We start from the raw sequence: 27,110 nt of genomic DNA, 5'->3' as shown, positions 1-27,110 counted from the left end.
CTCTCTCTCTCTCTCTCTCTCTCTCTCTCTCTCTCTCTCTCTCTCTCTCTCTCTCTCTCTCTCTCTCTCTTTCTCTCTCTCTCTCTCTCTCTCTCTCTCTCTCTCTCTCTCTCTCTCTCTCTCTCTCTCTCTCTCTCTCTCTCTCTCCGGGTCCTGGTGACAAATCCCCTCTCTCTCAGCCAGTCCAGTCCTCTGTGGAATGACGAAATATGGATTTGTCTTAAAATATATTTAGTCTTCAAAGCGCTTTAAAATACTCCTGCCTCCCAGGGGAAGATCACATTTCATTGGCTGCCACAGCTGGACGGGGATGGTTACCACACGGTTACCACACTGTGATTGGCCATATCCCCATGGGTCCGGTTACCTTGACCACAGGTTATACAGCGATCCATTGATAACAGATGTGTTTACTAACAAAACTCAAACACCAATCACTGGAGCTCACACTCACCACTTGTATGATACCTTTTTTTGGCACAGATAGTACTTCAAAAACTCGAAATACATTGAGAATGAAGTCGAAATTTAGAGAATAAAGTCTAAATAATATTTATAGAATGAAGTCAAAATATTTCAAGAATAGAGTAAAAAACGTTTGAGGTTTTTACTAGCAGGTTATTTCTCACCCATAATCTCAAGCTACCGCTGCGATCAGCACAGACCACGTACACAGCTGTACGGAATACATATTAGGAACTTTGTCATTCTCCCTCCTCAGACTTCACCACTCACTTAGTCAAGGATCAACCCTGCACTAGTCAAGTGTCACCCCTCTTTCTGCCCCCTCACCCCTCCCCTAGTCAAGGATCAACACTGCACTAGTCAAGTGTCACCCCTCTTTCTCCCCCTCACCCCTCCCCTAGTCAAGGATCAACACTGCACTAGTCAAGTGTCACCCCTCTTTCTCCCCCCTCACCCCTCCCCTAGTCAAGTATCAACACTGCACTTGTCAAGTGTCACCCCTCTTTCTCCCCCCTCACCCCTCCCCTAGTCAAGTATCAACACTGCACTAGTCAAGTGTCACCCCTCTTTCTGCCCCCTCCCCTAGTCAAGTATCAACACTGCACTAGTCAAGTGTCACCCCTCTTTCTCCCCCCTCCCCCCTCCCCTAGTCAAGTATCAACACTGCACTTGTCAAGTGTCACCCCTCTTTCTCCCCCCTCACCCCTCCCCTAGTCAAGTATCAACACTGCACTAGTCAAGTGTCACCCCTCTTTCTGCCCCTCCCCTAGTCAAGTATCAACACTGCACTAGTCAAGTGTCACCCCTCTTTCTCCCCCCTCCCCCTCCCCTAGTCAAGTATCAACACTGCACTAGTCAAGTGTCACCCCTCTTTCTCCCCCCTCCCCCCTCCCCTAGTCAATTATCAACACTGCACTAGTCAAGTGTCACCCCTCTTTCTCCCCCCTCCCCCCTCCCCTAGTCAATTATCAACACTGCACTAGTCAAGTGTCACCCCTCTTTCTCCCCCCTCCCCCTCCCCCCTCCCCTAGTCAAGTATCAACACTGCACTAGTCAAGTGTCACCCCTCTTTCTCACCCCTCCCCCCTCCCCTAGTCAAGTATCAACACTGCACTAGTCAAGTGTCACCCCTCTTTCTCAACCCTCACCCCTCCCCTAGTCAATTATCAACACTGCACTAGTCAAGTGTCACCCCTCTTTCTCACCCCTCCCCCTCCCCTAGTCAATTATCAACACTGCACTAGTCAAGTGTCACCCCTCTTTCTCACCCCTCCCCCCTCCCCTAGTCAATTATCAACACTGCACTAGTCAAGTGTCACCCCTCTTTCTCCCCCCTCCCCCCTCCCCCCTCCCCTAGTCAAGTATCAACACTGCACTAGTCAAGTGTCACCCCTCTTTCTCCCCCCTCCCCCCTCCCCCCTCCCCTAGTCAAGTATCAACACTGCACTAGTCAAGTGTCACCCCTCTTTCTCCCCCCTCCCCCCTCCCCCCCTCCCCTAGTCAAGTATCAACACTGCACTAGTCAAGTGTCACCCCTCTTTCTCAACCCTCACCCCTCCCCTAGTCAATTATCAACACTGCACTAGTCAAGTGTCACCCCTCTTTCTCAACCCTCTCCCCTCCCCTAGTCAATTATCAACACTGCACTAGTCAAGTGTCACCCCTCTTTCTCAACCCTCACCCCTCCCCTAGTCAATTATCAACACTGCACTAGTCAAGTGTCACCCCTCTTTCTCAACCCTCTCCCTCCCCTAGTCAATTATCAACACTGCACTAGTCAAGTGTCACCCCTCTTTCTCTCCCCTCACCCCTCCCCTAGTCAATTATCAACACTGCACTAGTCAAGTGTCACCCCTCTTTCTCAACCCTCACCCCTCCCCTAGTCAATTATCAACACTGCACTAGTCAAGTGTCACCCCTCTTTCTCACCCCTCCCCCCTCCCCCCTCCCCTAGTCAAGTATCAACACTGCACTAGTCAAGTGTCACCCCTCTTTCTCACCCCTCCCCCCTCCCCCCTCCCCTAGTCAAGTATCAACACTGCACTAGTCAAGTGTCACCCCTCTTTCTCCCCCCTCCCCCCTCCCCTAGTCAAGTATCAACACTGCACCAGTCAAGTGTCACCCCTCTTTCTCAATCCTCACCCCTCCCCTAGTCAATTATCAACACTGCACTAGTCAAGTGTCACCCCTCTTTCTCAACCCTCACCACTCACTTAGTCAAGTATCAACACTGCACTAGTCAAGTGTCACCCCTCTTTCTCTCCCCTCACCCCTCCCCTAGTCAATTATCAACACTGCACTAGTCAAGTGTCACCCCTCTTTCTCAACCCTCCCCCCTCCCCTAGTCAATTATCAACACTGCACTAGTCAAGTGTCACCCCTCTTTCTCACCCCTCCCCCCTCCCCCCTCCCCTAGTCAAGTATCAACACTGCACTAGTCAAGTGTCACCCCTCTTTCTCCCCCCTCCCCCCTCCCCTAGTCAAGTATCAACACTGCACCAGTCAAGTGTCACCCCTCTTTCTCAATCCTCACCCCTCCCCTAGTCAATTATCAACACTGCACTAGTCAAGTGTCACCCCTCTTTCTCTCCCCTCCCCCCTCCCCTAGTCAAGTATCAACACTGCACTAGTCAAGTGTCACCCCTCTTTCTCCCCCCTCCCCCCTCCCCCCTCCCCTAGTCAAGTATCAACACTGCACTAGTCAAGTGTCACCCCTCTTTCTCCCCCCTCCCCCCTCCCCCCTCCCCTAGTCAAGTATCAACACTGCACTAGTCAAGTGTCACCCCTCTTTCTCCCCCCTCCCCCCTCCCCCCTCCCCTAGTCAAGTATCAACACTGCACTAGTCAAGTGTCACCCCTCTTTCTCCCCCCTCCCCCTCCCCCCTCCCCTAGTCAAGTATCAACACTGCACTAGTCAAGTGTCACCCCTCTTTCTCCCCCCTCCCCCCTCCCCCCTCCCCTAGTCAAGTATCAACACTGCACTAGTCAAGTGTCACCCCTCTTTCTCCCCCCTCCCCCCTCCCCCCTCCCCTAGTCAAGTATCAACACTGCACTAGTCAAGTGTCACCCCTCTTTCTCAACCCTCTCCCCTCCCCCCTCGCCTAGTCAAGTATCAACACTGCACTAGTCAAGTGTCACCCCTCCTCTTCAACCCCCCTCACCCCTGAATTTGTCAGTTATCACACCTGCTCTGGTCAAGCCTCACTTCTCTTTCCCACCCCTCACCCTTGCACTCACTTAATCACAATAAATAACTTTTCAATTGGCCGAAATAAATGCTAAGAGCCGACAACAAGAACAAGGCATGTGAAGGTATAAGATTGAGAAATATAGCTGGCCATTATGAATGATCATCATCATAATTAGCTATGATTCAATTAATTGAATGACAATGTTGCTAGCTAATATGGATGTTGTTGGCACTCCACTGGCCGCATGTAAACACAACCACTCCACTTCCTGGATCTTGGCTAACATATTGCAATCTTAGAATTCGGGTACACCACCATTGCTAAATAACATGGGTTGGTTTAATCAATTAAAGCAATCCATGCCCATTTCAAACATATTACCTAAATGTAAACAAATGAATTGTCTATAACTCATTGATCCTGCTTTGTAGCTAGACCTACCCCATCTAGTTTAGATACTAGCTAGCCTTTAAATTAAAGAGCGTAGCTGCCACAGCTGGACAGGTGAAGTTCTCTATTTTGTGTATGGTAACATATTTCCATAAACTATTGTTGCTAGTATCTTTGAAATGAATTGAATCATCATGATCATACATGATCATTGCTAGCTGTCTCTTTGAAATGACATGTGTTTTGGCCAATAGCCATGCTCATTGTGAAATGACATGTGTTCTGGCCAATAGCCATGCTCATTGTGACATGACATGTGTTCTGGCCAATAGCCATGCTCATTGTGAAATTACATGTGTTCTGGCCAATAGCCATGCTCATTGTGACATATGTTCTGGCCAATATACATGCTCATTGTGAAATGACATGTGTTCTGGCCAATAGCCATGCTCATTGTGACATGACATGTGTTCTGGCCAATATACATGCTCATTGTGAAATGACATGTGTTCTGGCCAATAGCCATGCTCATTGTGACATGACATGTGTTTTGGCCAATAGACATGCTCATTGTGAAATGACATGTGTTCTGGCCAATAGCCATGCTCATTGTGACATGACATGTGTTTTGGCCAATAGACATGCTCATTATGACATGACATGTGTTCTGGCCAATAGCCATGCTCATTGTGACATGACATGTGTTCTGGCCAATAGCCATGCTCATTGTGACATGACATGACATGACATGTGTTCTGGCCAATAGACATGCTCAATGTGACATGACATGTGTTCTGGCCAATAGCCATGCTCATTGTGACATGACATGTGTTCTGGCCAATAGACATGCTCAATGTGACATGACATGTGTTCTGGCCAATATACATGCTCATTATGACATGACATGTGTTCTGGCCAATAGACATGCTCATTGTGATATAAAAAAAAAAGTGGTGTACTGAAGGAGGTGAGAATTGACTGATGCAGGATGAGAGAGGAGAGGCAGAGGGGTGATAACTGACCAATGCAGGGGTGAGGGGTGAGAATGAGGGGTGATAACTGACCAATGCAGGGGTGAGGGTTGAGAATGAGGGGTGATAACTGACCAATGCAGGGGTGAGAGTTGAGAATGAGGGGTGATAACTGACCAATGCAGGGGTGAGGGTTGAGAATGAGGGGTGATAACTGACCAATGCAGGGGTGAGAGTTGAGAATGAGGGGTGATAACTGACCAATGCAGGGGTGAGGGTTGAGAATGAGGGGTGATAACTGACCAATGCAGGGGTGAGAGTTGAGAATGAGGGGTGATAACTGACCAATGCAGGGGTGAGGGTTGAGAATGAGGGGTGATAACTGACCAATGCAGGGGTGAGGGTTGAGAATGAGGGGTGATAACTGACCAATGCAGGGGTGAGGGGTGAGAATGAGGGGTGATAACTGACCAATGCAGGGGTGAGGGTTGAGAATGAGGGGTGATAACTGACCAATGCAGGGGTGAGTTTGAGAATGAGGGGTGATAACTGACCAATGCAGGGGTGAGGGTTGAGAATGAAGGGTGATAACTGACCAATGCAGGGGTGAGGGGTGAGAATGAGGGGTGATAACTGACCAATGCAGGGGTGAGGGTTGAGAATGAGGGGTGATAACTGACCAATGCAGGGGTGAGGGGTGAGAATGAGGGGTGATAACTGACCAATGCAGGGGTGAGGGTTGAGAATGAGGGGTGATAACTGACCAATGCAGGGGTGAGTTTGAGAATGAGGGGTGATGCTGGACTAGTGCAGAATTGATACTTGACTAGGGAAGGGGTGAGGGTTGAGAGTGAAGGGTGATGCTGGACTAGTGCAGGGTTGATACCTAACTAAGGAAGGGGTGAGGGTTGAGAGTGATGGGTGACACTTGACTAGTGCAGGGTTGATACTTGACAAGGGAAGGGGTGAGGTCTGAGGAGGAGGAATGACGAAGTTCATAATATGTACAGTATTCCGTATATTAATGTTGATTTCACAAAGGCCAATACCTCATCCAAGTCCATGTGGTTCCTCCTTCTGAAAAGACCCAATCTGCGGCACAACCTCTTCAAGTTCCTAATGCTTATAATAATAATAAATAAAACAGCAAAGATTTCCTTCTTACTAAGGCCAATTCTAAAGTCTAGTTTCACCAGGTCATCTAACTCAGGCGTGTCAACGGTGGTGCTCAGCGACAGGCAGGTTGACGTTTATTGTCATGAGTCTTGTCCTGGAGGCAGAACTGAGCGATTTCTCCTTTGTCAAAATTAGCTATATTTTAAAAATTCATGAAAACAAAAATGAGCTTTTTGGTCTTAATTTAAGGTTAGGGTTAGGCATTAGGGTTCCCGAGTGGCGCAGCGGTCTAAGGCACTGCATCTCAGTGCTTGAAGCGTCACTACAGACCACTACAGATTTTATGACTCCTTGATAAAATATAGGTTAAATAAATGAAAATAAAAATTACTTTGTGGCTGTGCCAGGAAGTGCCCACTCTGGAGAGCTGCCTCCAGAACAAGATTAATGAAAATCTGCCTGCAACAGGGAGTCAGGGAGGCACACAATTAACCAAATCCCCTACTTTAATCTTGAAATATAACTGCGACTTTATTCTCACAATTTTGACTTTATTCTTGATATTTCAAGTTTATTCTCTCAATTACATTTTGAGTTTATTCTCAATGTTTTGAGTTTATTCTATAAAGTATAATTTAGACTTTATTCCTGAGATAATGCCACTTTTTCATAAAAAAATAGAGATTTTGACGTATTATCCATGCAACCAAAGAAATCTAAGTACATCACAGTATCATTTTCTTCGCTTTGCCCTAATACTCATCCGTATCAAAGATGCTCATAAAAAAATAAAAAAATAATCTCTATAAAATAAAATAATAAACAGCTGAGACCAGAAGCCACAGTGTCAAATCATAAGTGCTACTCCACTGAAGGCAGAAAAGTGTTGGCAGAAGTTTGTTGTTCATTATTTGTTGTATCGTATTTCATTGGTAAACAACATTAACCTGGCAGCTTAGTCCCTCTGCGTCTTGGCACCACTTTGACAAATCGACTTTTTCCTTTTCATTTCCCTATAATTTATGGTGTAGGCCATGGATTTCAATTTCCCACTACTTAAGTGGGCCCATACTGTAATGAAAATCTGCTTCTAATGAAAAGATGGCGCCACTTTTACAAATCAATTTTTTCCCTGTTATTTAGGGGGAAAAATTATTTCCTACTTGTTACTTGCACTGAAAAATATTCATTGTAACATTTCTAGTGTTGATTCTCAGTGTAACATTTCTAGTGTTGATTCAAGTATTAAATGAACACTGTAAAGAGTTAAATTAACACCCAAAAATGGTTCCCCTATGGCATCGCTATCAAGAACCTTATTTGGTTCCAACTTGCGGCCTTATTTTTAAGAGTGTACTTACATTCTGGCTTTAACTTACAGTGAATTGCGAAAGTATTCACCCCCCTTGGCATTTTTCCTATTTTGTTGGCTTACAACCTGGAATTAAAATGGATTTTTTGGGTGGTTTGTATCATTTGATTTACACAACATGAAATGTGTGTTCCAAGGTTTTATGAGGCTGATGAAATCCCTTCCCCACTTAGCTAGCAGCGACTGACAGGGCACACACACAAACACCTCACAGGGCACGTTAGATGAAACTGCTGTTGTGAAAGACACCTGTGGTGGCTGTCTAAAATGCACATCCATGAATTTAACAGGGGAGCCCTGGCACATCTTTATAAAATATTGATCCGTGGAGAAAAGTGCTAATACAGGTAATGAGTGGAGAACAGGAGGGCTTCTTAAAGAAAAACTAACAGGCCTGTGAGAGCCGGAATTCTTACTGGTTGGTAGGTGATCAAATACTTATGTCATGCAATAAAATGCAAATTAATTACTTAAAAATCATACAATGTGATTTTCTGGATTTTTGTTTTAGATTCCGTCTATCACAGTTGAAGTGTACCTACGATAAAAATTACAGACCTCTACATGCTTTGTAAGTAGGAAAACCTGCAAAATCGGCAGTGTATCAAATACTTGTTCTCCCCACTGTACCTATTATGGACACAGCATGTCCCACACTAGTTATTTTGTTGTTATTAGTTGTTATTAGTCCCAACCCTCAGCTCCATTCAACCCCTCCCATCTATCTCTTAACACCATCCATATTGGATTTCTACTTGCCATATATTTTTCAACTCTACTGTGATGTTTCACAAAAGTTCTGAACCCTTCTACTCTCATTGCTTCCACAGATTGTAAATTGTAAATAAACATTTTTGCTAAAAGTATTATTATATTATTAATCGATTGACTATGACTTTTCAGATCACCCAGTAGTGCTATCTGCAGGGTTAGCTCCAGGTAAATATTGCAATCCTTCAGCCATTCCTGGACCTGTGTCCAAAAACAAGCTACAAATGGACAGTACCAAAACAAATGATCTAAGGATTCGGTCTCTTCGCAGCAAAATCTGCAGAGCTGGGAAGATTGTATCCCCCTATAAATAAGATTCGATTGGTTGCAAGAATTTTGTATAATTGAAAAATTCTAAGTTTTGAATCCGGCGGCGTTTTGCGTATCAGTTCATAAACCATTTGCCATGGAATCAGTATGTCAGAAATCTCTTCCCAACTATTTTGCAATCTATATGGGACAGCTGTCAGTCCTTAGGTCCTTAAATGAAACTGGTATACTTTTTTATTTATCACAATTTTCTTTAACCAATTATAGTCTTTAATGCAGGGCAGACAAACAAGTTCCTTACTTTTTCCCCCTTCCACTTTCCTCTTCCATTTTTGCGGTAATGCTGCAATTATTTGGTTGTAATTTTGGGTAGAGCAGACATTTCCATATGTTTTTGTTAGCTGCATGTGCAACATAACTCTACCAGTTCTACCTATGATATCATTTACGAAGATTATACATTTTTCTAATATTTTTTCAAAAAATAATGTTTTTTTATCAATTAGTATATTTGAGTTTAACCACAATATTTGTTGCATTATTTGTTCTGTCATTTCTGGAGGATTAAATTGAAATTGCAACCAACTTTCTATGGCTTGTTTTAGAAATAGTGATATTTGGGAGATTATTTCCTTTTCAAGTAACTGAAAGTGAGAGGTTGTTATCTGAATAAAGGGAAAAGGCCATTCTTGAACATTGGGTGAGACAATCTTACTAATTTGCTAGAGAACCAGTTTGGATTTAAGTATAACTTTTGTATGACTGAAGCTTTTAGTGATAGGTCTAATGCTTTAATATTTAATCCTTTCTGTCCTCCGAATTCATATTCATTATATAAATAGGCCCGTTTAAGTTTGTCTGGCTTGCCGTTCCCAAAAAAAGTGAATATTTTTTTCTCATATAAATTAAAAAACTGTTCGCTTTGCGTAGGCAAGACCATAAGCAAATAGGTAAACTGGGATAATACTAAAGAGTTAATCAGGATGATTTTTCCACAAATAGAAAGGTATTTACCTTTCCATGGTAGCAATATCTTATCTATTTTTGCTAACTTTCTATGAAAATGTATTGGAGTGAGATCATTTATTTATTTTGGGATATGTATTCCGAGTATATCCACATCACCATCACACCATTTTATTGGTAAACTACACGGTAGGAGGGAGGGAGGGAGAGGGAGGCTGTTCAATAACAGACATCTTCTCTGTCTGTTCTCTGTCTCCCTCTGGTCCACTGACAGCTGAGTCCAGCCTGGGGGTTGTTGTATTTCTCTCTCTGGTTTTATTTTGTCTGACAGCGTAGGGTAGGGTGGGGCATAGTCTGTTGCTGCACTCTGATAGGCTTTTGAGTGATGGCTCGACCCAGGCCCAGCCTCAGGATCAAACCCAGGCTGCTGGATGCTGTCACTTACTCTGACTGTTACGGTCTGCCTGGCAGGCAGTGGGATAGTAAACAATCTACCTGTCCTGGTCACAGATCCTGGGAAATCTGTTGTGACATGTTGTGTAATGTTTTTAAAAATGAATAACTGCCTTAATATTGCTGGACCTCAGGAAGAGTAGCTGCTGCCTTGGCAGGAACTAATGGGGATCCATAATAAACCCCAGGAAGAGTAGCTGCTGCCTTGGCAGGAACTAATGGGGATCCATAATAAACCCCAGGAAGAGTAGCTGCTGCCTTGGCAGGAACTAATGGGGATCCATAATAAACCCCAGGAAGAGTAGCTGCTGCCTTGGCAGGAACTAATGGGGATCCATAATAAACCCCAGGAAGAGTAGCTGCTGCCTTGGCAGGAACTAATGGGGATCCATAATAAACCCCAGGAAGAGTAGCTGCTGCCTTGGCAGGAACTAATGGGGATCCATAATAAACCCCAGGAAGAGTAGCTGCTGCCTTGGCAGGAACTAATGGGGATCCATAATAAACCCCAGGAAGAGTAGCTGCTGCCTTGGCAGGAACTAATGGGGATCCATAATAAACCCCAGGAAGAGTAGCTGCTGCCTTGGCAGGAACTAATGGGGATCCATAATAAACCCCAGGAAGAGTAGCTTCTGCCTTGGCAGGAACTAATGGGGATCCATAATAAACCCCAGGAAGAGTAGCTGCTGCCTTGGCAGGAACTAATGGGGATCCATAATAAACCCCAGGAAGAGTAGCTGCTGCCTTGGCAGGAACTAATGGGGATCCATAATAAACCCCAGGAAGAGTAGCTGCTGCCTTGGCAGGAACTAATGGGGATCCATAATAAACCCCAGGAAGAGTAGCTGCTGCCTTGGCAGGAACTAATGGGGATCCATAATAAACCCCAGGAAGAGTAGCTGCTGCCTTGGCAGGAACTAATGGGGATCCATAATAAACCCCAGGAAGAGTAGCTGCTGCCTTGGTAGGAACTAATGGGGATCCATAATAAACCCCAGGAAGAGTAGCTGCTGCCTTGGCAGGAACTAATGGGGATCCATAATAAACCTCAGGAAGAGTAGCTGCTGCCTTGGTAGGAACTAATGGGGATCCATAATAAACCCCAGGAAGAGTAGCTGCTGCCTTGGTAGGAACTAATGGGGATCCATAATAAACCCCAGGAAGAGTAGCTGCTGCCTTGGCAGGAACTAATGGGGATCCATAATAAACCCCAGGAAGAGTAGCTGCTGCCTTGGTAGGAACTAATGGGGATCCATAATAAACCCCAGGAAGAGTAGCTGCTGCCTTGGCAGGAACTAATGGGGATCCATAATAAACCCCAGGAAGAGTAGCTGCTGCCTTGGTAGGAACTAATGGGGATCCATAATAAACCCCAGGAAGAGTAGCTGCTGCCTTGGCAGGAACTAATGGGGATCCATAATAAGTACAAATACACTGTAGCCTGGTCTAAGATCTGTTTATGCTTTCTTGCCAACAGATCTGGGACCAGGCTATACCTGACTCTGACTTTCTTTATTGTCATAGATTTCTGGATAAAAGCTCAATGTGCCTGCTACAGACTGGTGATTGACAGATTGGTATACCAGTGCAGCCAATGAATATTCAACACAACATCAGAAGCTAGTCAGGCAAGGGCAGCGCTAGACACGTGGTGAAGACTGTGTTGGCCAGGGAGGAAGGGTTAGAGACGAGGTTTCTCTGTGGTCAAGACTGTGTTGGCCAGGCATGGAGGAAGGGTTAGAGACAAGGTTTCTCTGTGGTCAAGACTGTATTGGCCAGGGAGGGAGGAAGGGTTGGAGACAAGGTTTCTCTGTGGTCAAGACTGTGTTGGCCAGGCAGGGAGGAAGGGTTGGAGACAAGGTTTCTCTGTGGTCAAGACTGTATTGGCCAGGCAGGGAGGAAGGGTTGGAGACAAGGTTTCTCTGTGGTCAAGACTGTGTTGGCCAGGCAGGGAGGAAGGGTTGGAGACAAGGTTTCTCTGTGGTCAAGACAGTGTTGGCCAGGCAGGGAGGAAGGGTTAGGGACGAGGTTTCTCTGTGGTCAAGACTGTGTTGGCCAGGGAGGAAGGGTTAGAGACAAGGTTTCTCTGTGGTCAAGACTGTATTGGCCAGGCAGGGAGGAAGGTTTAGATACGAGGTGTCTCTGTGGTCAAGACTGTGTTGGCCAGGGAGGAAGGGTTAGAGACGAGGTTTCTCTGTGGTCAAGACTGTATTGGCCAGGGAGGAAGGGTTAGAGACGAGGTTTCTCTGTGGTCAAGACTGTATTGGCCAGGCAGGGAAGAAGGGTTAGATACGTGAATCGTTTTTCTAGACTGTGTTTATGGCAGCCAGTGTTGGTCGGGATTGATCTTTTTACTCCCTGGATCACTGAGGCAGAACTGAGCAGAGCAGCCTGCCTCCCACTTCACCCTCCAACACAGACACCCACACCCTGACAGACTTCACCCTCCATCACAGACCCCCACACCCTGACAGACTTCACCCTCCATCACAGACCCCCACACCCTGACAGACTTCACCCTCCATCACAGACCCACACACCCTGACAGACTTGGAGGTGAGTAGAGCAGGTCCCACTGCAGTCTCTGTCCGATCTGATCCAATGATGATACACTACATGACCAGAAGTATGTGGACACCTGCTCGTTGAATATCTCATTCCAAAATCATGGGTATTAATATGGAGTTGGTCCCCCCTTTGCTGCTATAACAGCCTCCACTCTTCTGGGAAGGCTTTCCACTAGATGTTGGAACATTGCTGCGAGGACTTTCTTCCATTCAGCCACAAGAGCATTAGTGAGGTCGGGCACTGATGTTGGGCGATTAGGCCTGGCTCGCAGTCGGCGTTCCAATTCATCCCAAAGCTGTTCGATGGGGTTAAGGTCTGGGCTCTGTGCAGGCCAGTTAAGTTCTTCCACACCGATCTCGACAAATCATTTCTGTATGGACCTTGCTTTCTGCACAGGGGCATTGTCATGCTGAAACAGGAAAGTGCCTTCCCCAAACAGAATCGTGTAGAATGTCATTGTATGCTGTAGAGTTATGATTTCCCTTCAATGTAACTAAGGGGCCTAGCCCGAACCATGAAAAACAGCCCCAGGCCATTATTCCTCCTCCACCAAACTTTACAGTTGGCACTATGCATTCGGCAGGTAGCGTTCTCCTGGCATCCGCAAAACCCAGATTTGTCCGTTGGACTGCCAGATGGTGAAGCGTGATTCATCACTCCAGAGAACGTGTTTCCGCTGCTCCATAGTCCAATGTCGGCAAGCATTACACCACTCCAGCCGACGCTTGGCATTGCGCATGGTGATCTTAGGCTTGTGTGCGGCTGGGAGAGAGGGAGGGAGGATAGGGTTCTGCAGGCAGGGAGGGAGGGAGGACAGGGTTCTGCTGGCAGGGAGGGAGGGAGGGAGGACAGGGTTCTGCTGGCAGGTTTGGGATTTGCAGCTATCAGCAGGAGAGATCTGCACTGCAGAGCAGAGCCTTACTGCTGGGGATAAAATAGAGGGAGGGAGAGGACAGAGAGAGAGAACCACACCGAGCAGGGAACTGGGGAAGAGACTAAGAATAAGGAAACCCAGGGAGGTATCGAGGAGGACAGAGAGAGATGGAGGGAGCGAGGAGGACAGAGAGAGATGGAGGTATTGAGGAGTACAGAGAGAGATGGAGGGAGCGAGGACAGAGAGAAATGGAGGGAGTGAGGACAGAGAGAGAAGGGGGGTGGAGGACAGAGAGAGAAGGAGGGTGGAGGACAGAGAGAGAAGGAGGGTGGAGGACAGTGAGAGAAGGAGGAAGGAGGACAGAGAGAGATGGAGGGAGTGAGGAGGACAGAGAGAGATGGAGGGAGCGAGGAGGACAGAGAGAGATGGAGGGAGCGAGGAGGACAGAGAGAGATGAGGGAGCGAGGATGACAGAGAGAGATGAAGGAGCGAGGAGGACAGAGAGAGATGGAGGGAGGACAGTGAGAGAAGGAGGGTGGAGGACAGTTAGAGAAGGAGGGAGGGAGGACAGTGAGAGAAGGAGGGAGGAGGACAGTGAGAGAAGGGGGGAGGAGGACAGTGAGAGAAGGAGGGAGGAGGACAGAGAGAGAAGGAGGGAGGAGGACAGTGAGAGAAGGGGGGAGGAGGACAGTGAGAGAAGGAGGGAGGGAGGACAGAGAGAGATGGGGAAGAGATTGAAAAAACCTTCCCTCAGGACTTGGCTCATCATGTGTTCTAATCAGTACTGTATTTAACATGAGTGATTGGTGAACAAATAGGAGATTGGCCATTGACTATAGTAGTATTTCTTCAGAATCCCTCCACTGACCTTGATAATTGAAGTAGCCAGTGATGTAGCTAAGTGTCCCATGCTGTATCATTCAGTGATTAGTGTGTAGCCTGCTCTACAGCTTTAGTCAAGGTGGCTTTAAAAGGCCCAGTCATTTAGTGGAGGACAATCTTCATCTCACACAGCTACTCTACCTTCCCCATTCACACACACACACACACACACACACACACACACACACACACATACACCCTGTAGTTTAGTGGTCACCAACCTCTTCTGAGTCAAGATCACTTTGTGAGACAAAATGCAGGCCGAGATCTACTGCATAGATAAAAAAATAATAATACATGACTTAAAAAACGTAAGCCTATGCTTACAGTACTGTAGCAATGAGGTTTGTGCAGTAGGCTATATGCCCAATACATTATATCACTATGCTTGAATTGCCCTGCCAATGTTGTTCTTCTCAGACCATTTTTTAATTATATTTGAAAAATGTAGGTATATGATCACATTGGTAATATATCATTTGTTGTATTACTTGTGAGGCAAGCTAAGTGAGCATAATAATTACTTTTTATTGTTTCTGGATTGATGCCCTGCATCTGATGGTCAGTCTGAGGGGAGGGAGGTAGCAGCGGTGAGGCTGCCTCTCACCCAACGCACCGTCCCTCCACTCTCCCTCCCTCCACTGAGAAAAGGGGATACAGTTGATGGCGAAACTCAAGTCACACTGCATTATTTCTGCCTCGTGCACCAATTCATGTTGTTACTCCTATCCCCAGATAATGTGAAATATTCATTGATATTAAAAAAAGACCCAAGACGCTAATAATAACAACGCAAGCTTATCGGAACACTTTGCTATACTCATTCATTACAACTACAGTTCTGGTTGTAGTGTGAGTGGAAGTAGGGAGAATGCACATTTTATGGCTTATAAAGGTGTTGAACAAAGTGTTGACAGTGCTGAATAACTTAAACATGAACTTACTCATAAAAACAGCAGCTCTTTGCTGTATTCGTTGACAGTCTCTCTCTAGTCATGGTTTTAAAAGTTTTGCTGTGCGTTCAAGGCTTCTTTTTATAGTCTGTGGCTCGGGGAAACTGTGCTTTCCTATAGGTGCACTTGATTTGCTCTCTGGGCCTGCCGGGTAGGCAGAGTTCTACCTTCAGACACATGAAATGGTTCAAAATGGGAACACTGCCTTCCCGGTGCTAGGGCTGCTGAATCAAATGCACCTACCACCAACAGGTCGAAATGGATGAAAATAAATTGGAACGCAAGGCTTTATCATTGGGTTTTTTACAGAAGTGTTTGGTGATCGACTAGGAATGCGTTGGAGATCGTCCAGTCGATCACGATCGACCAGTTTGTGACCACTACTGTAGTTACAGTGGCTTGCGAAAGTATTCACCCCCCTTGGCATTTTTTCTATTTTGTTGCCTTACAACCTGTAATTAAAATAGATTTTGGGGGGGGTTGTATCATTTGATTTACACAACATGCATACCACTTTGAAGATGCAACATATTTTTTTATTGTGAAACAAACAAGAAATAAGACAAAAAAACAATTACAGCTGCATGTCTCTTGGGGTATGTCTCTATATGCTTGGCACATCTAGCCACTGGGATTTTTGCCCATTCTTCAAGGCAAAACTGCTCCAGCTCCTTCAAGTTGGATGGGTTCCGCTGGTGTACAGCAATCTTTAAGTCATACCACAGATTCTCAATTGGATTGAGGTCTGGGCTTTGACTAGGCCATTCCAAGACATTTAAATGTTTCCCCTTAAACCACAAGAGTGTTGCTTTAGCAGTATTCTTAGGGTCATCATCCTGCTGGAAGGTGAACCTCCATCCCAGTCTCAAATCTCTGGAAGACTGAAACAGGTTTCCCTCAAGAATTTCCCTGTATTTAGCGCCATCCATCATTCCTTCAATTCTGACCAGTTTCCAAGTCCCTGCCAATGAAAAACATCCCCACAGCATGATGCTGCCACCACCATGGGATGGTGTTCTCGGGGTGATGAGAGGTGTTGGGTTTGCGCCAGACATAGCGTTTTCCTTGATGGCCAAAAAGCTCAATTTCAGTCTCATCTGACCAGAGTACCTTCTCCCACATGCCTTTTGGCGAACACCAAACGTGTTTGCTTATTGGCTTTTTTTCTGGCCACTCTTCCGTAAAGCCCAGCTCTGTGGAGTGTACGGCTTAAAGTGGTCCTATGGACAGATACGCCAATCTCCACTGTGGAGCTTTGCAGCTCCTTCAGGGTTATCTTTGGTCTCTTTGTTGCCTCTCTGATTAATGCCCTCCTTGCCTGGTCTGTGAGTTTTGGTGGGCGGCCCTCTCTTGGCAGGTATGTTGTGGTGCCATATTCTTTCCATTTTTTATAATGGATTTAATGGTGCTCCATGGGATGTTCAAAGTTTCAGATATTTTTTAAAACCCAACCCTGATCTGTACTTCTCCACAACTTTGTCACTGACCTGTTTGGAGAGCTCCTTGGTCTTCATGGTGCCGCTTGCTTGGTGGTGCCCCTTGCTTAGTGGTGTTGCAGACTCTGTGGCCTTTCAGAACAGGTGTATATATACTGAGATCGTGTGACACTTAGATTGCACACAGCTGGACTTTATTTAACTAATGATGTGACTTCTGAAGGTAATTGGTTGCACCAGATCTTATTTAGGGGCTTCATAGCAAAGGGGGTGAATAAATATGCACGCGCCACTTTTCCGTTATTTTTATTTTTTTTATTTTTTGAAACAAGTAATTTTTTTCATTTCACTTCACCAATTTGGACTATTATGTGTATGTCCATTACATGAAATCCAAATAAAAATCCATTGAAATTACAGGTTGTAAGGCAACAAAATAGGAAAAACACCAAGGGGGATGAATACCTTTGCAAGGCACTGTATAGCACTCCATGTTATTCGCTGCTCTGGCACCCCAATGGTGGAACAAGCTCCCCCACGATGCCAGGACAGCAGAGTCACTGACTACCTTCCGGAGACACTTGAAACCCTACCTCTTTAAGGAATACCTGGAATAGTATAAAGTAATCCTTCTTCCCCCACCCCCCATAAAAAAAATAAAAATACAAAAAGTGGTTGTCCCACTGGCTATCATAAGTTGAGTGCACCAATTTGTAAGTCGCTCTGGATAAGAGCGTCTGCTAAATGATGTAAATGTAAATGTAATGTTGCTTCGCTGTCACGATCGTTATACGGAGTAGACCAATGCGCAGCGTTAGTTGCAAACATATTTATTTATTTAATGAATGCACGAACAAAACAACAAAACGAAAACGTGACGTCCTCGGTATAACACAACCGACACGGCAACAAACCAAAACGGAACAAGATCCCACAAACACAAAGGGAAAACAGACAGTTTAAATATGGCTCCCAATCAGAGACAACCAGCCACAGCTGACACTCGTTGCCTCTGATTGGGAGCCACTCTGGCCAACATAGAAATAGCACCCATAGAATACACCATAGAACAAAACACATAGAACTTACACACCCTGGCTCAACATATAGGGAGGCTATATACCCCCCTGTATATATAGCCTCCCTACTGTCACTTTATTTTACTGTATATATAGCCTCCCTACTGTCACTTTATTTTACTTCTGCTCTTTTTTTCTCAACACTTTTTTGTTGTTGTTGTTTTATTCTTACTTTTTTTGTTTAAAATAAATGCACTGTTGGTTAAGGGCTGTAAGTAAGCATTTCACTGCAATGTCTGCACCTGTTGTATTCGGCGCATGTGACCAATAAAATTTGATTTGATTTGATTTGATTTGATTTGATATAGAGTCCCCAGAGCCAGGGTGTGACAGTAATATCACCATGACACAGTAACTGGGTCCAAATAAATACCGTCCTGAAACTGAAAGTCTCACAATAGTTCATAATGTCACCATAGCACTACAGCACTGTAACTAACTGTCCACAAAGTCTATTAAATACAGCCAGGCTGACAGTGAATACAGTGCTTAGCCCTGTCTCTGTCTCTCTGATTCTCCCAGGGTGTTGATTGGCCGGCTTGGCCCGTGGCTGCGTTTGGAAGATTAAACAGTGCTGCGGTATGGACTGATGGCCAGGGTTCTGCTCACACACACATGCACACACACACACACACACACACACACACACACACACACACACACACACACACACACACACACACACATAGTCTGCAGTAAGGAGTCAGTGGCCAGGGCCACAGGATGTGAGAGGGACGGAGGCCCAGGAAGGACAAACTGAGCAGAGTGGAGATGACCTTCAGCATGAAGACAAAGAGACGCTCACAGCTCAGAATAGAGACGGAGAAACACGACTCTCATCATCGTCGGTGTTGTGTGTGGAACAATTCGATAAACATCTGTGTGTGTCTGTGTGTGTGTCTGTGTGTGTTCCCATTCCCTTAGCTGATTCATCCCGACAGCCCAGACGTTCTTTCATCCCAATGCCAAATCTAGTGTAGTGTCTCTGTCAAGTCAAAAGCTCTCACACAAAAATCGTTTATGTTTATGGTTGGAATGGCAAACAAATATTGAATCAGTTTCAATTCCTCAATCATTCATCTACTTCAGCATGTAATCTAAACCGTATCGTTTCAGTCAGGCAGTGATGATGAATTTAGAATCAGAGCATGATAACACGTTTATTGCTCATGAAACAATGCAATTTGCATAGGCTGCCTCTCCTCACTAATATAACAAGGACTTGCCTACTGCATGAGTTAAAGCCAATTGTATTTAAAGTGCATCATCACAAAGTCTCAATAGAAGACTGTAGCAGCTCTAAACACAGAATGGGTTGCTGGCCTTCTGCAGGCATTGGGGTCGATAGCAATCAGAGACTGTAATCTGTGTTGTAATGAAGCAGCAAGGTCAAAGGCTGCAGAACTACAAATAAGAAAAGAGTCCCTTCCTAAATGAAGCTGTTTAGAGAGAGACTCTCTCCCTCTCCCTCTCTCTCTCTCTCTCTGTCTCTCTCTCTCTCTGTCTCTCTCTCTCTCTCTCTCACACACACTCAGATGCTGAGTGGAACAGTAAGGAAAGAGTCACTTCTTAAATGAAAATGTCTCAGACATATGAATATAATTTGCCTACTGGAATTCATTCCGCTGACGGGACGAAACAGGGATCAACCTACCTGAATTTGTCCAATAGAAACTCTTATATGCAACTGTTTGGACTAATGATTACACCTTGCAGGCAAGAGTGTGCAAGGCGGAATTGAATGTGTCAATGTCTGTCACCTTGATTACTCCAATTTGTCTCTCAACCTGTACACCTACTGTGTGTTGTAAACTTTCATTAGTAGGCTAGGTTGTAGCAACCTCATGATGTGTATAGGGAAAACGTGAGTATCATGTAGTAGCCTAAACCTATCAATGTTACATTGAACTGGGTGAATGAAATATGAATCACAGTCATCCAATATGCTGTAATAGAAATGAGGCCATGCTCATTAAAAAAATGGTCCTCCCTAATCTTAAACAGCACCGGCCGCCACTGGTGTAGGCCTATTGAAACAAGCTGACATTCTTAATAATTGGCTATTTCACACATGAATACAGATTCAATATTGAGTTACAGACATTTACAGTACATTTACATTTACATTTTAGTCCATGACTAGAGTATCTAATGTTGGCACTGCAGTATCTTTCTAATGTTGGTGTTTTGACATTAGTCAATAGCTAATGTGTATGTCATTAGTGAGAAGGTAAATCCTGGTTTCAAGCTGCCTTGACAGAAGTTATATAATGTTCTTTTGTTTCCAAGACTCTGCATGAGGAGTATATTCTGTAGCTAACGGCTGGAGAGGAGTAGGCCTTAGCTTCCCTGTGGCACACACACACAGATACACACACACACACACACACACACACACACACACACACACCCTGACACACGCACACACACACACACACCACGTCGTTATCTTTAAAAGTGAAAACACCATTAGGGAAATCCCTCATGTTAATGTGATGGAGAAAAGGCCACACAGAAAGCCAGAGAAGGCAGGTGCTCCGTGCAGATAGACGATAGCTTTGGTTATGAAACAGTGTAACTTGGTGAACCATAAGGGATCTTGTCTTGTTCTATTATCTTTGGGTTCGTTGTTATTATGTTATTATTCTGGGTGCTTGCTGTGTGTGTCTGTGTGTCTGTGTGTCTGTGTGTGTCTGTGTGTCTGTGTGTTTGGGGGGTGTTTGGCTCTGCACATTAGTAGGTCTAAAGTGGAGGACATCTTTCACTTTGGATGTGTGTTACCCACAGACTGTATCTAGCCCTGTTGGTGATGCTGTTGCCCTGTTGGTGATGCTGTTGCCCTGTTGGTGATGCTGTTGCCCTGTTGGTGATGCTATAGCCCTGTTGGTGATGCTGTTGCCCTGTTGGTGATGCTGTTGCCCTGTTGGTGATGCTGTTGCCCTGTTGGTGATGCTGTTGCCCTGTTGGTGATGCTGTTGCCCTGTTGGTGATGCTGTTGCCCTGTTGGTGATGTTGTTGCCCTGTTGGTGATGCTATAGCCCTGTTGGTGATGCTGTTGCCCTGTTGGTGATGCTGTTGCCCTGTTGGTGATGATGTTGCCCTGTTGGTGATGCTGTTGCCCTGTTGGTGATGCTATAGCCTTGTTGGTGATGCTGTTGCCCTGTTGGTGATGCTATTGCCCTGTTGGTGATGCTGTTGTCTTGTTGGTGATGCTATAGCCCTGTTGGTGATGCTGTTGGCCTGTTGGTGATGTTGTTGCCCTGTTGGTGATGTTGTTGCCCTGTTGGTGATGCTATAGCCCTGTTGGTGATGCTGTTGCCCTGTTGGTGATGCTGTTGCCCTGTTGGTGATGCTGTTGCCCTGTTGGTGATGCTGTTGCCCTGTTGGTGATGCTGTAGCCCTGTTGGTGATGCTGTAGCCCTGTTAGTGATGCTATAGCTATGTTATTTATTGAGGTTGTTTATGTGAGTGTTGGTCTGGATCTGTTTTCATGTATGGAAGAATGTACAGTACCAGTCAAAGGTTTGGACACTCCTACTCATTCAAGGGTTTTTCTTTATTTTTACTATTTTCTACATTGTAGAATATAAGTGAAGACATCAAAACTATGAAATAACACATATGGAATCATGTAGTAACCAAAGAAGTGTTAAACAAATCAAAATATATTTGAGATTTGAGATTCTTCAAAAATCCACCCTTTGCCTTGATGACAGCTTTGCACACTCTTGGCATTCTCTCAACCAGCTTCATGAGGTAGTCACCTGGAATGCATTTCAATTAACAGGTGTGCCTTCTTAAAAGTTAATTTGTGGAATTTCTTTCCTTCTTAATGCTTTTTAGCCAATCAGTTGTGTTGTGACAAGGTAGGAGGGGTATACAGAATATAGCCCTATTTGGTAAAATACCAAGTCCCTATTATGGCAAGAACAGCTCAAATTAGCAAAGAGAAACGACAGTCCATTATTACTTTAAGACATGAACGTCAGTCAATATGGAAAATGTCAAGAAATTTGAAAGTTTATTCAAGTGGAGTTGCAAAAACCATCAAGCGCTTTGATGAAACTGGCTTTCATGAGGACCGCGACAGGAATGGAAGACCCAGAGTTAACTATGCTGCAGATGATAAGTTCAGTAGAGTTACCAGCCTCAGAAATTGCAACGCAAATAAATGCTTCACAGAGTTCAAGTAACAGACACATCTCAACATCAGCCGTTCAGAGGAGACTGTGTGAATCAGGCCTTCATGGTCGAATTGCTGCAAAGAACCCACTAAAAAATGACACCAATAAGAAGAAGAGACCTGCTTGGGCCAAGAAACATGAGCAATGGACATTAGACCGGTGGAAATTTGTCCTTTGGTCTGGAGTCCAAATTTGAGATTTTTGGTTCCAATCGCCGTGGCTTCGTGAGATGCGGTGTGGGTGAACGGATGATCTCTGCATGTGTATTTCCCACCGTAAAGCATGGAGGAGGATGTGTTATGGTGTGGGGGTGCTTTGCTGGTGACACTGTCTGTGATTTATTTAGAATTCAAGGCACACTTAACCAGCATGGCTACCACAGCATTCTGCAGCGATACGCCATCCCATCTGGTTTGGGCTTAGTGGGACTATCATTTGTTTTTAAACAGGACAATGACCCAACAGACCTCCAGACTGTGTAAGGGCTATTTTACCAAGAAGGAGAGTGATGGAGTTCTGCATCAGATGACCTGGCCTCCACAATAATAATAATAATAATATGCCATTTAGCAGACGCTTTTATCCAAAGCGACTTACAGTCATGCGTGCATACATTTTTATTTTTTTATTTTTTGTGTATGGGTTCGATCCCGGGGATCGAACCCACTACCTTGCCGTTACAAGCGCCGTGCTCTACCAGCTGAGCTACAGAGGACCGCAATCCCCCGACCTCAACCCAATTGAGATGGTTTGGGATGAGTCGGACCACAGAGTGAAGGAAAAGCAGCCAACAAGTGCTCAGCATACGTGGAAACTCCTTCAAGACTGTTGGAAAAGCATTCCAGGTGAAGCTGGTTGAGAGAATGCCAAGGGTGTGCAAAGCTGTCATCAAGGCAAAGGGTGGCTATTTGAAGATTCTCAAATATAAAATATGCTTTGATTTGTTTAACACTTTTTTATTTACTACATGATTCCATATGTGTTATTTCATAGTTTTGATGTATTCACTATTATTCTACAATGTAGAAAATAGTAAAAAATAAGGAAAAACCCTTGAATGAGTAGGAGTGTCCAAACCTTTGACTGGTACTGTATGTTTATATGGCTCTAGAAAGAGAGACAGTATGTTTGTATAAAGACATTTACTGGCTCTTTCCCTCTCCAATAATATCTGTGTGTTTTCAAGCACCTACAGTACGTTTTGTGTGCACACAAGTTTTCTCTAAAACATGAATCACTTCTTCAAAGTCACAGTCAGACAAAGTCAGTCCGGACATGTTCCAGACAGGCAGAATGATGGAAGAGACATGAAGGAGGTGTGTGTGTGTGTGTGTGTGTGTGTGTGTGTGTGTGTGTGTGTGTGTGTGTGTGTGTGTGTGTGTGTGTGTGTGTGTGTGTGTGTGTGTGTGTGTGTGTCATTGTAAGTCAAGTTGCAGAGACTCCTGAGTAGAAGTCGTCTCAGATTGGGTATCAGCCCCTGCCCTCTCCTGTCCTCTGTTTGGCTGCAGACTGACTGCCACACACACTGCCACACACACTGCCACACACACTGCCACACACACTGCCACACACACACTGCCACACACACTGCCACACACACTGCCACACACACTGCCACACACACACTGCCACACACACACTGCCACACACACTGCCACACACACACTGCCACACACACTGCCACACACACTGCCACACACACACTGCCACACACACACTGCCACACACACTGCCACACACACTGCCACACACACACTGCCACACACACTGCCACACACACACTGCCACACACACACTGCCACACACACTGCCACACACACTGCCACACACACTGCCACACACACACTGCCACACACACTGCCACACACACTGCCACACACACACTGCCACACACACTGCCACACACACACTGCCACACACACACTGCCACACACACTGCCACACACACACTGCCACACACACACTGCCACACACACTGCCACACACACTGCCACACACACTGCCACACACACTGCCACACACACTGCCACACACACTGCCACACACACTGCCACACACACTGCCACACACACACTGCCACACACACACTGCCACACACACTGCCACACACACTGCCACACACACTGCCACACACACTGCCACACACACTGCCACACACACTGCCACACACACTGCCACACACACTGCCACACACACTGCCACACACACACTGCCACACACACACTGCCACACACACTGCCACACACACTGCCACACACACTGCCACACACACTGCCACACACACTGCCACACACACTGCCACACACACTGCCACACACACTGCCACACTCGAACACCAGATTTTGTCTAATAGATTTCGTCCAAGTTCAGTTAAAAACTGGAAACGACCTGAAAGAGACAAAAATTACTTTAAATTACTGAATATTCAGTGGAGGATGAAACATTTAGTGTTTGCATAGATACTGTAAGCTCTAATAGGTTATTGTATGTAGAATGCGTTGACATTGTGTGAATGACCTAAACGTATTGAAAGTGACAGGCTACTTCAAATGATGGATGATCCAGTGTGGATAATAGACATAGAGGAGTCGTAATAGCTTATTGAATTGAAGAATGCAATAAAGTTTACGGTTGTCTCAATGTATTATAATGGCAGAAATAGCCCCATAGAATCTGTAGGATTTAGCAGTAATGGGTCTCTAATGCCATCTAATGACATCTTTAATTATATTTCTAGTCCCACAGAAAATTACTACCCTGGTCTCATACTGTAGTGCTGTATTCAACTCTTCTGAGGGGAGTTACTGATTTAAATTCATGTAAAAACGTAAACCTAGAGTACGTTGAGGGGAGTTCCTGATTTAAATTCATGTAAAAACATAGACCTAGAGTACATTGAGGGGAGCTACTGATTTAAATGAATGTAAAAACAAATAGAACAAATATGTAGTTAGGAGGTAACAAGGTGTTACAAGGTTTTCTTTTGGCAGTAATGATATTCTTAATTAATAAAAAATTTATTTTATTTGTGCTCAGGAGAAGACCGTCCCAGGGAGAATGTGGTGGGCAGCACAGCGGACGGCCAGGCGGCGAACGGCGGGGCACCGGGGGCGGAGCCTGCTACGGGGAGGCGGAGACTTCGCTGCTGCATCAAAATCACGGCCGTACAGGTGCAGAAGGTGCTGTGGGGCGTTGCCATGGTGATGTGCGTGTGCTCGTCATGGGCCGGGTCCACCCAGCTGGCCAAGCTCACCTTTAAGCAGGTAAAGAACCTGACGGAAGCTACATGCTAAACGTAACACATACACACACTCAAACTCAGATTCACACGATCCACAACGGAGTGCTAGCAAGTGGCAGATGAAACATGTTAATAAGAATGTTAAAGTCCTTTGTTTTGTTGTGGATACCCAGTTCGACGCTCCCTTCACCCTCACCTGGTTCGCCACCACCTGGAACTGCCTCTTCTTCCCCCTCTACTACATCGGACACCTGTGGAAGAGCCCCGAGAGACAGACCCCCAGACAGAGGTTCAGGTAATCCATCAATCAAATACAATGGATTTATACTGTTTACATCAACTGTTGTCCTAAAGGTTCATCAACGGACACCAGGGGACAAAGAAGGAGTGAAAAACTATTTCAGACTGCATTGAGAGGCGTAGCGGAGTATCATGGAATTGCCAAATATAGCCTTGTTGTGATATATAAGCATTGTACCAAGTTTATGCATCATAATAGTGGCTCTGGTGTTTCATGATGGCTGTGGGTTTAATATTACCTCTGGTTGTCTAAAAGTCTAGGTAAAAAGTCATTACTTTCCAAAGTTAAGTGGGAAGTGTAATGTGTTGAACAGCAGCAGTCTAGTTGAATAAAAGCCAGCGCCTACAGTTAGATCAGCTTAGTCACATGACGTGCTCTTCCTCTGAGAGAAATCCCTTATCTCTATAACCCACTGGGCTGCTGCTGCACACACATTGAGGTGTGTGTGTGTATGTGCATGTGTGTGCGTGCGAGTGCGTGTGTGTGCATACGTGCCTGCATGCCTGTGAGTGCTTCCAGTCGTGCGCTCATGCTCGTACGTGTGTGTCTGTGTGTGCGTGTGTGTGCGTGTGTGTCGGAGCTTCTAAAAGTGCTTATGCAAGGATCTGGTTCTGGGCTCTCCCTGCTCCCCTGGCTCTGACTGCGTGGCCTGCATACTGAACAGCCTTTATGATGTTAGCTTTCTAACACTGAGGAAGCAGGGCGCGTGTTATACCATAGTCTGGTCTAATGTATTGAGAAAGCAGGGCTTGTGTTATACCATAGTCTGGTCTAATGTATTGAGAAAGCAGGGCTTGTGTTATACCATAGTCTGGTCTAATGTATTGAGAAAGCAGGGCTTGTGTTATACCATAGTCTGGTCTAATGTATTGAGGAAGCAGGGCTTGTGTTATACCATAGTCTGGTCTAATGGTAGCTCCCCTGATTCTGGACTACATATCGACCTGGGCCACTCTCTATCTGTCCCCCTCTACCTAGTGGCTACGTCCCAAATGGTACCCTATTCCCTTTACAGTGCACATATTTTGACCAGGGATCATAGGGCTCCGGTCAAAACTAGAGCACTAGGCCCTGGTTAAGGGTAATGCACTGTAGGGAATAGGGTACCATTAGGGACACATCCTGCTCTCCCGTCCCTCTGTCCTTTCATAAAACAAATGAAATATGAACAGAGTTCTGATCTCCTGGAAAATGCAGGGGCTGGAGAGCAGTTTTAGCGAGGCTGAAATGTGGAATGCACTGCTTTGTGGGAGATGAGGAGATACTTCAGTGAAGCTGCCAGATGCTCTCTCCTCTCCTCTCCTCTCCCATCCCAGACTCTCCTCTCCTGGCCTAAAGCAGCCCTGCCCTAGCATGTGTTAGTCCACACAGTGGGTGGAAGAGCTGGCACCAGTCCACATTACATAACAGATACATGACAATATGGCAGACGCCAATCGCAGTCATCGGGATTCAATATGATTGCAGGTTGTCGACAATGTGGCTTTTGAAGGCAATGTTCCATATTTACGGAGATCCCATTCCCGGTAAACGCTGCATATGATGGCTCAATCGGAAATTGTCTTTAAAAGCTGCATTGTTGACAACATGAAAACAGATGGAATCCCGGCCTTAATCTGGTGCTTGAG

General features: G+C 45.4%; 1 protein-coding gene across 1 annotated transcript in view; it reads left to right on the top strand.

The window, feature by feature from the left end:
- The window catches only part of LOC311119065 (solute carrier family 35 member F3-like), a gene marked incomplete at its 3' end in the record, with an annotated part of 56,415 nt that overhangs the window by 8,888 nt on the left and 20,417 nt on the right, over positions 1–27,110 (top strand). The window contains exons 2-3 of the mRNA XM_084193817.1: positions 24,977–25,203; positions 25,355–25,476. Coding sequence (XP_084049943.1) covers positions 24,977–25,203; positions 25,355–25,476 — 349 coding nt within the window. The remainder of the gene's footprint in view (positions 1–24,976; positions 25,204–25,354; positions 25,477–27,110) is intronic.

The sequence above is a fragment of the Coregonus lavaretus genome, assembly GCF_964263955.1.
Source record: "Coregonus lavaretus genome assembly, contig: HAP1_SCAFFOLD_1307, whole genome shotgun sequence".
Lineage (NCBI taxonomy): Eukaryota > Metazoa > Chordata > Actinopteri > Salmoniformes > Salmonidae > Coregonus > Coregonus lavaretus.
The sequence above is the reverse complement of the archived record's forward strand: the minus strand, read 5'-3'. Positions and strand labels throughout refer to the sequence as shown.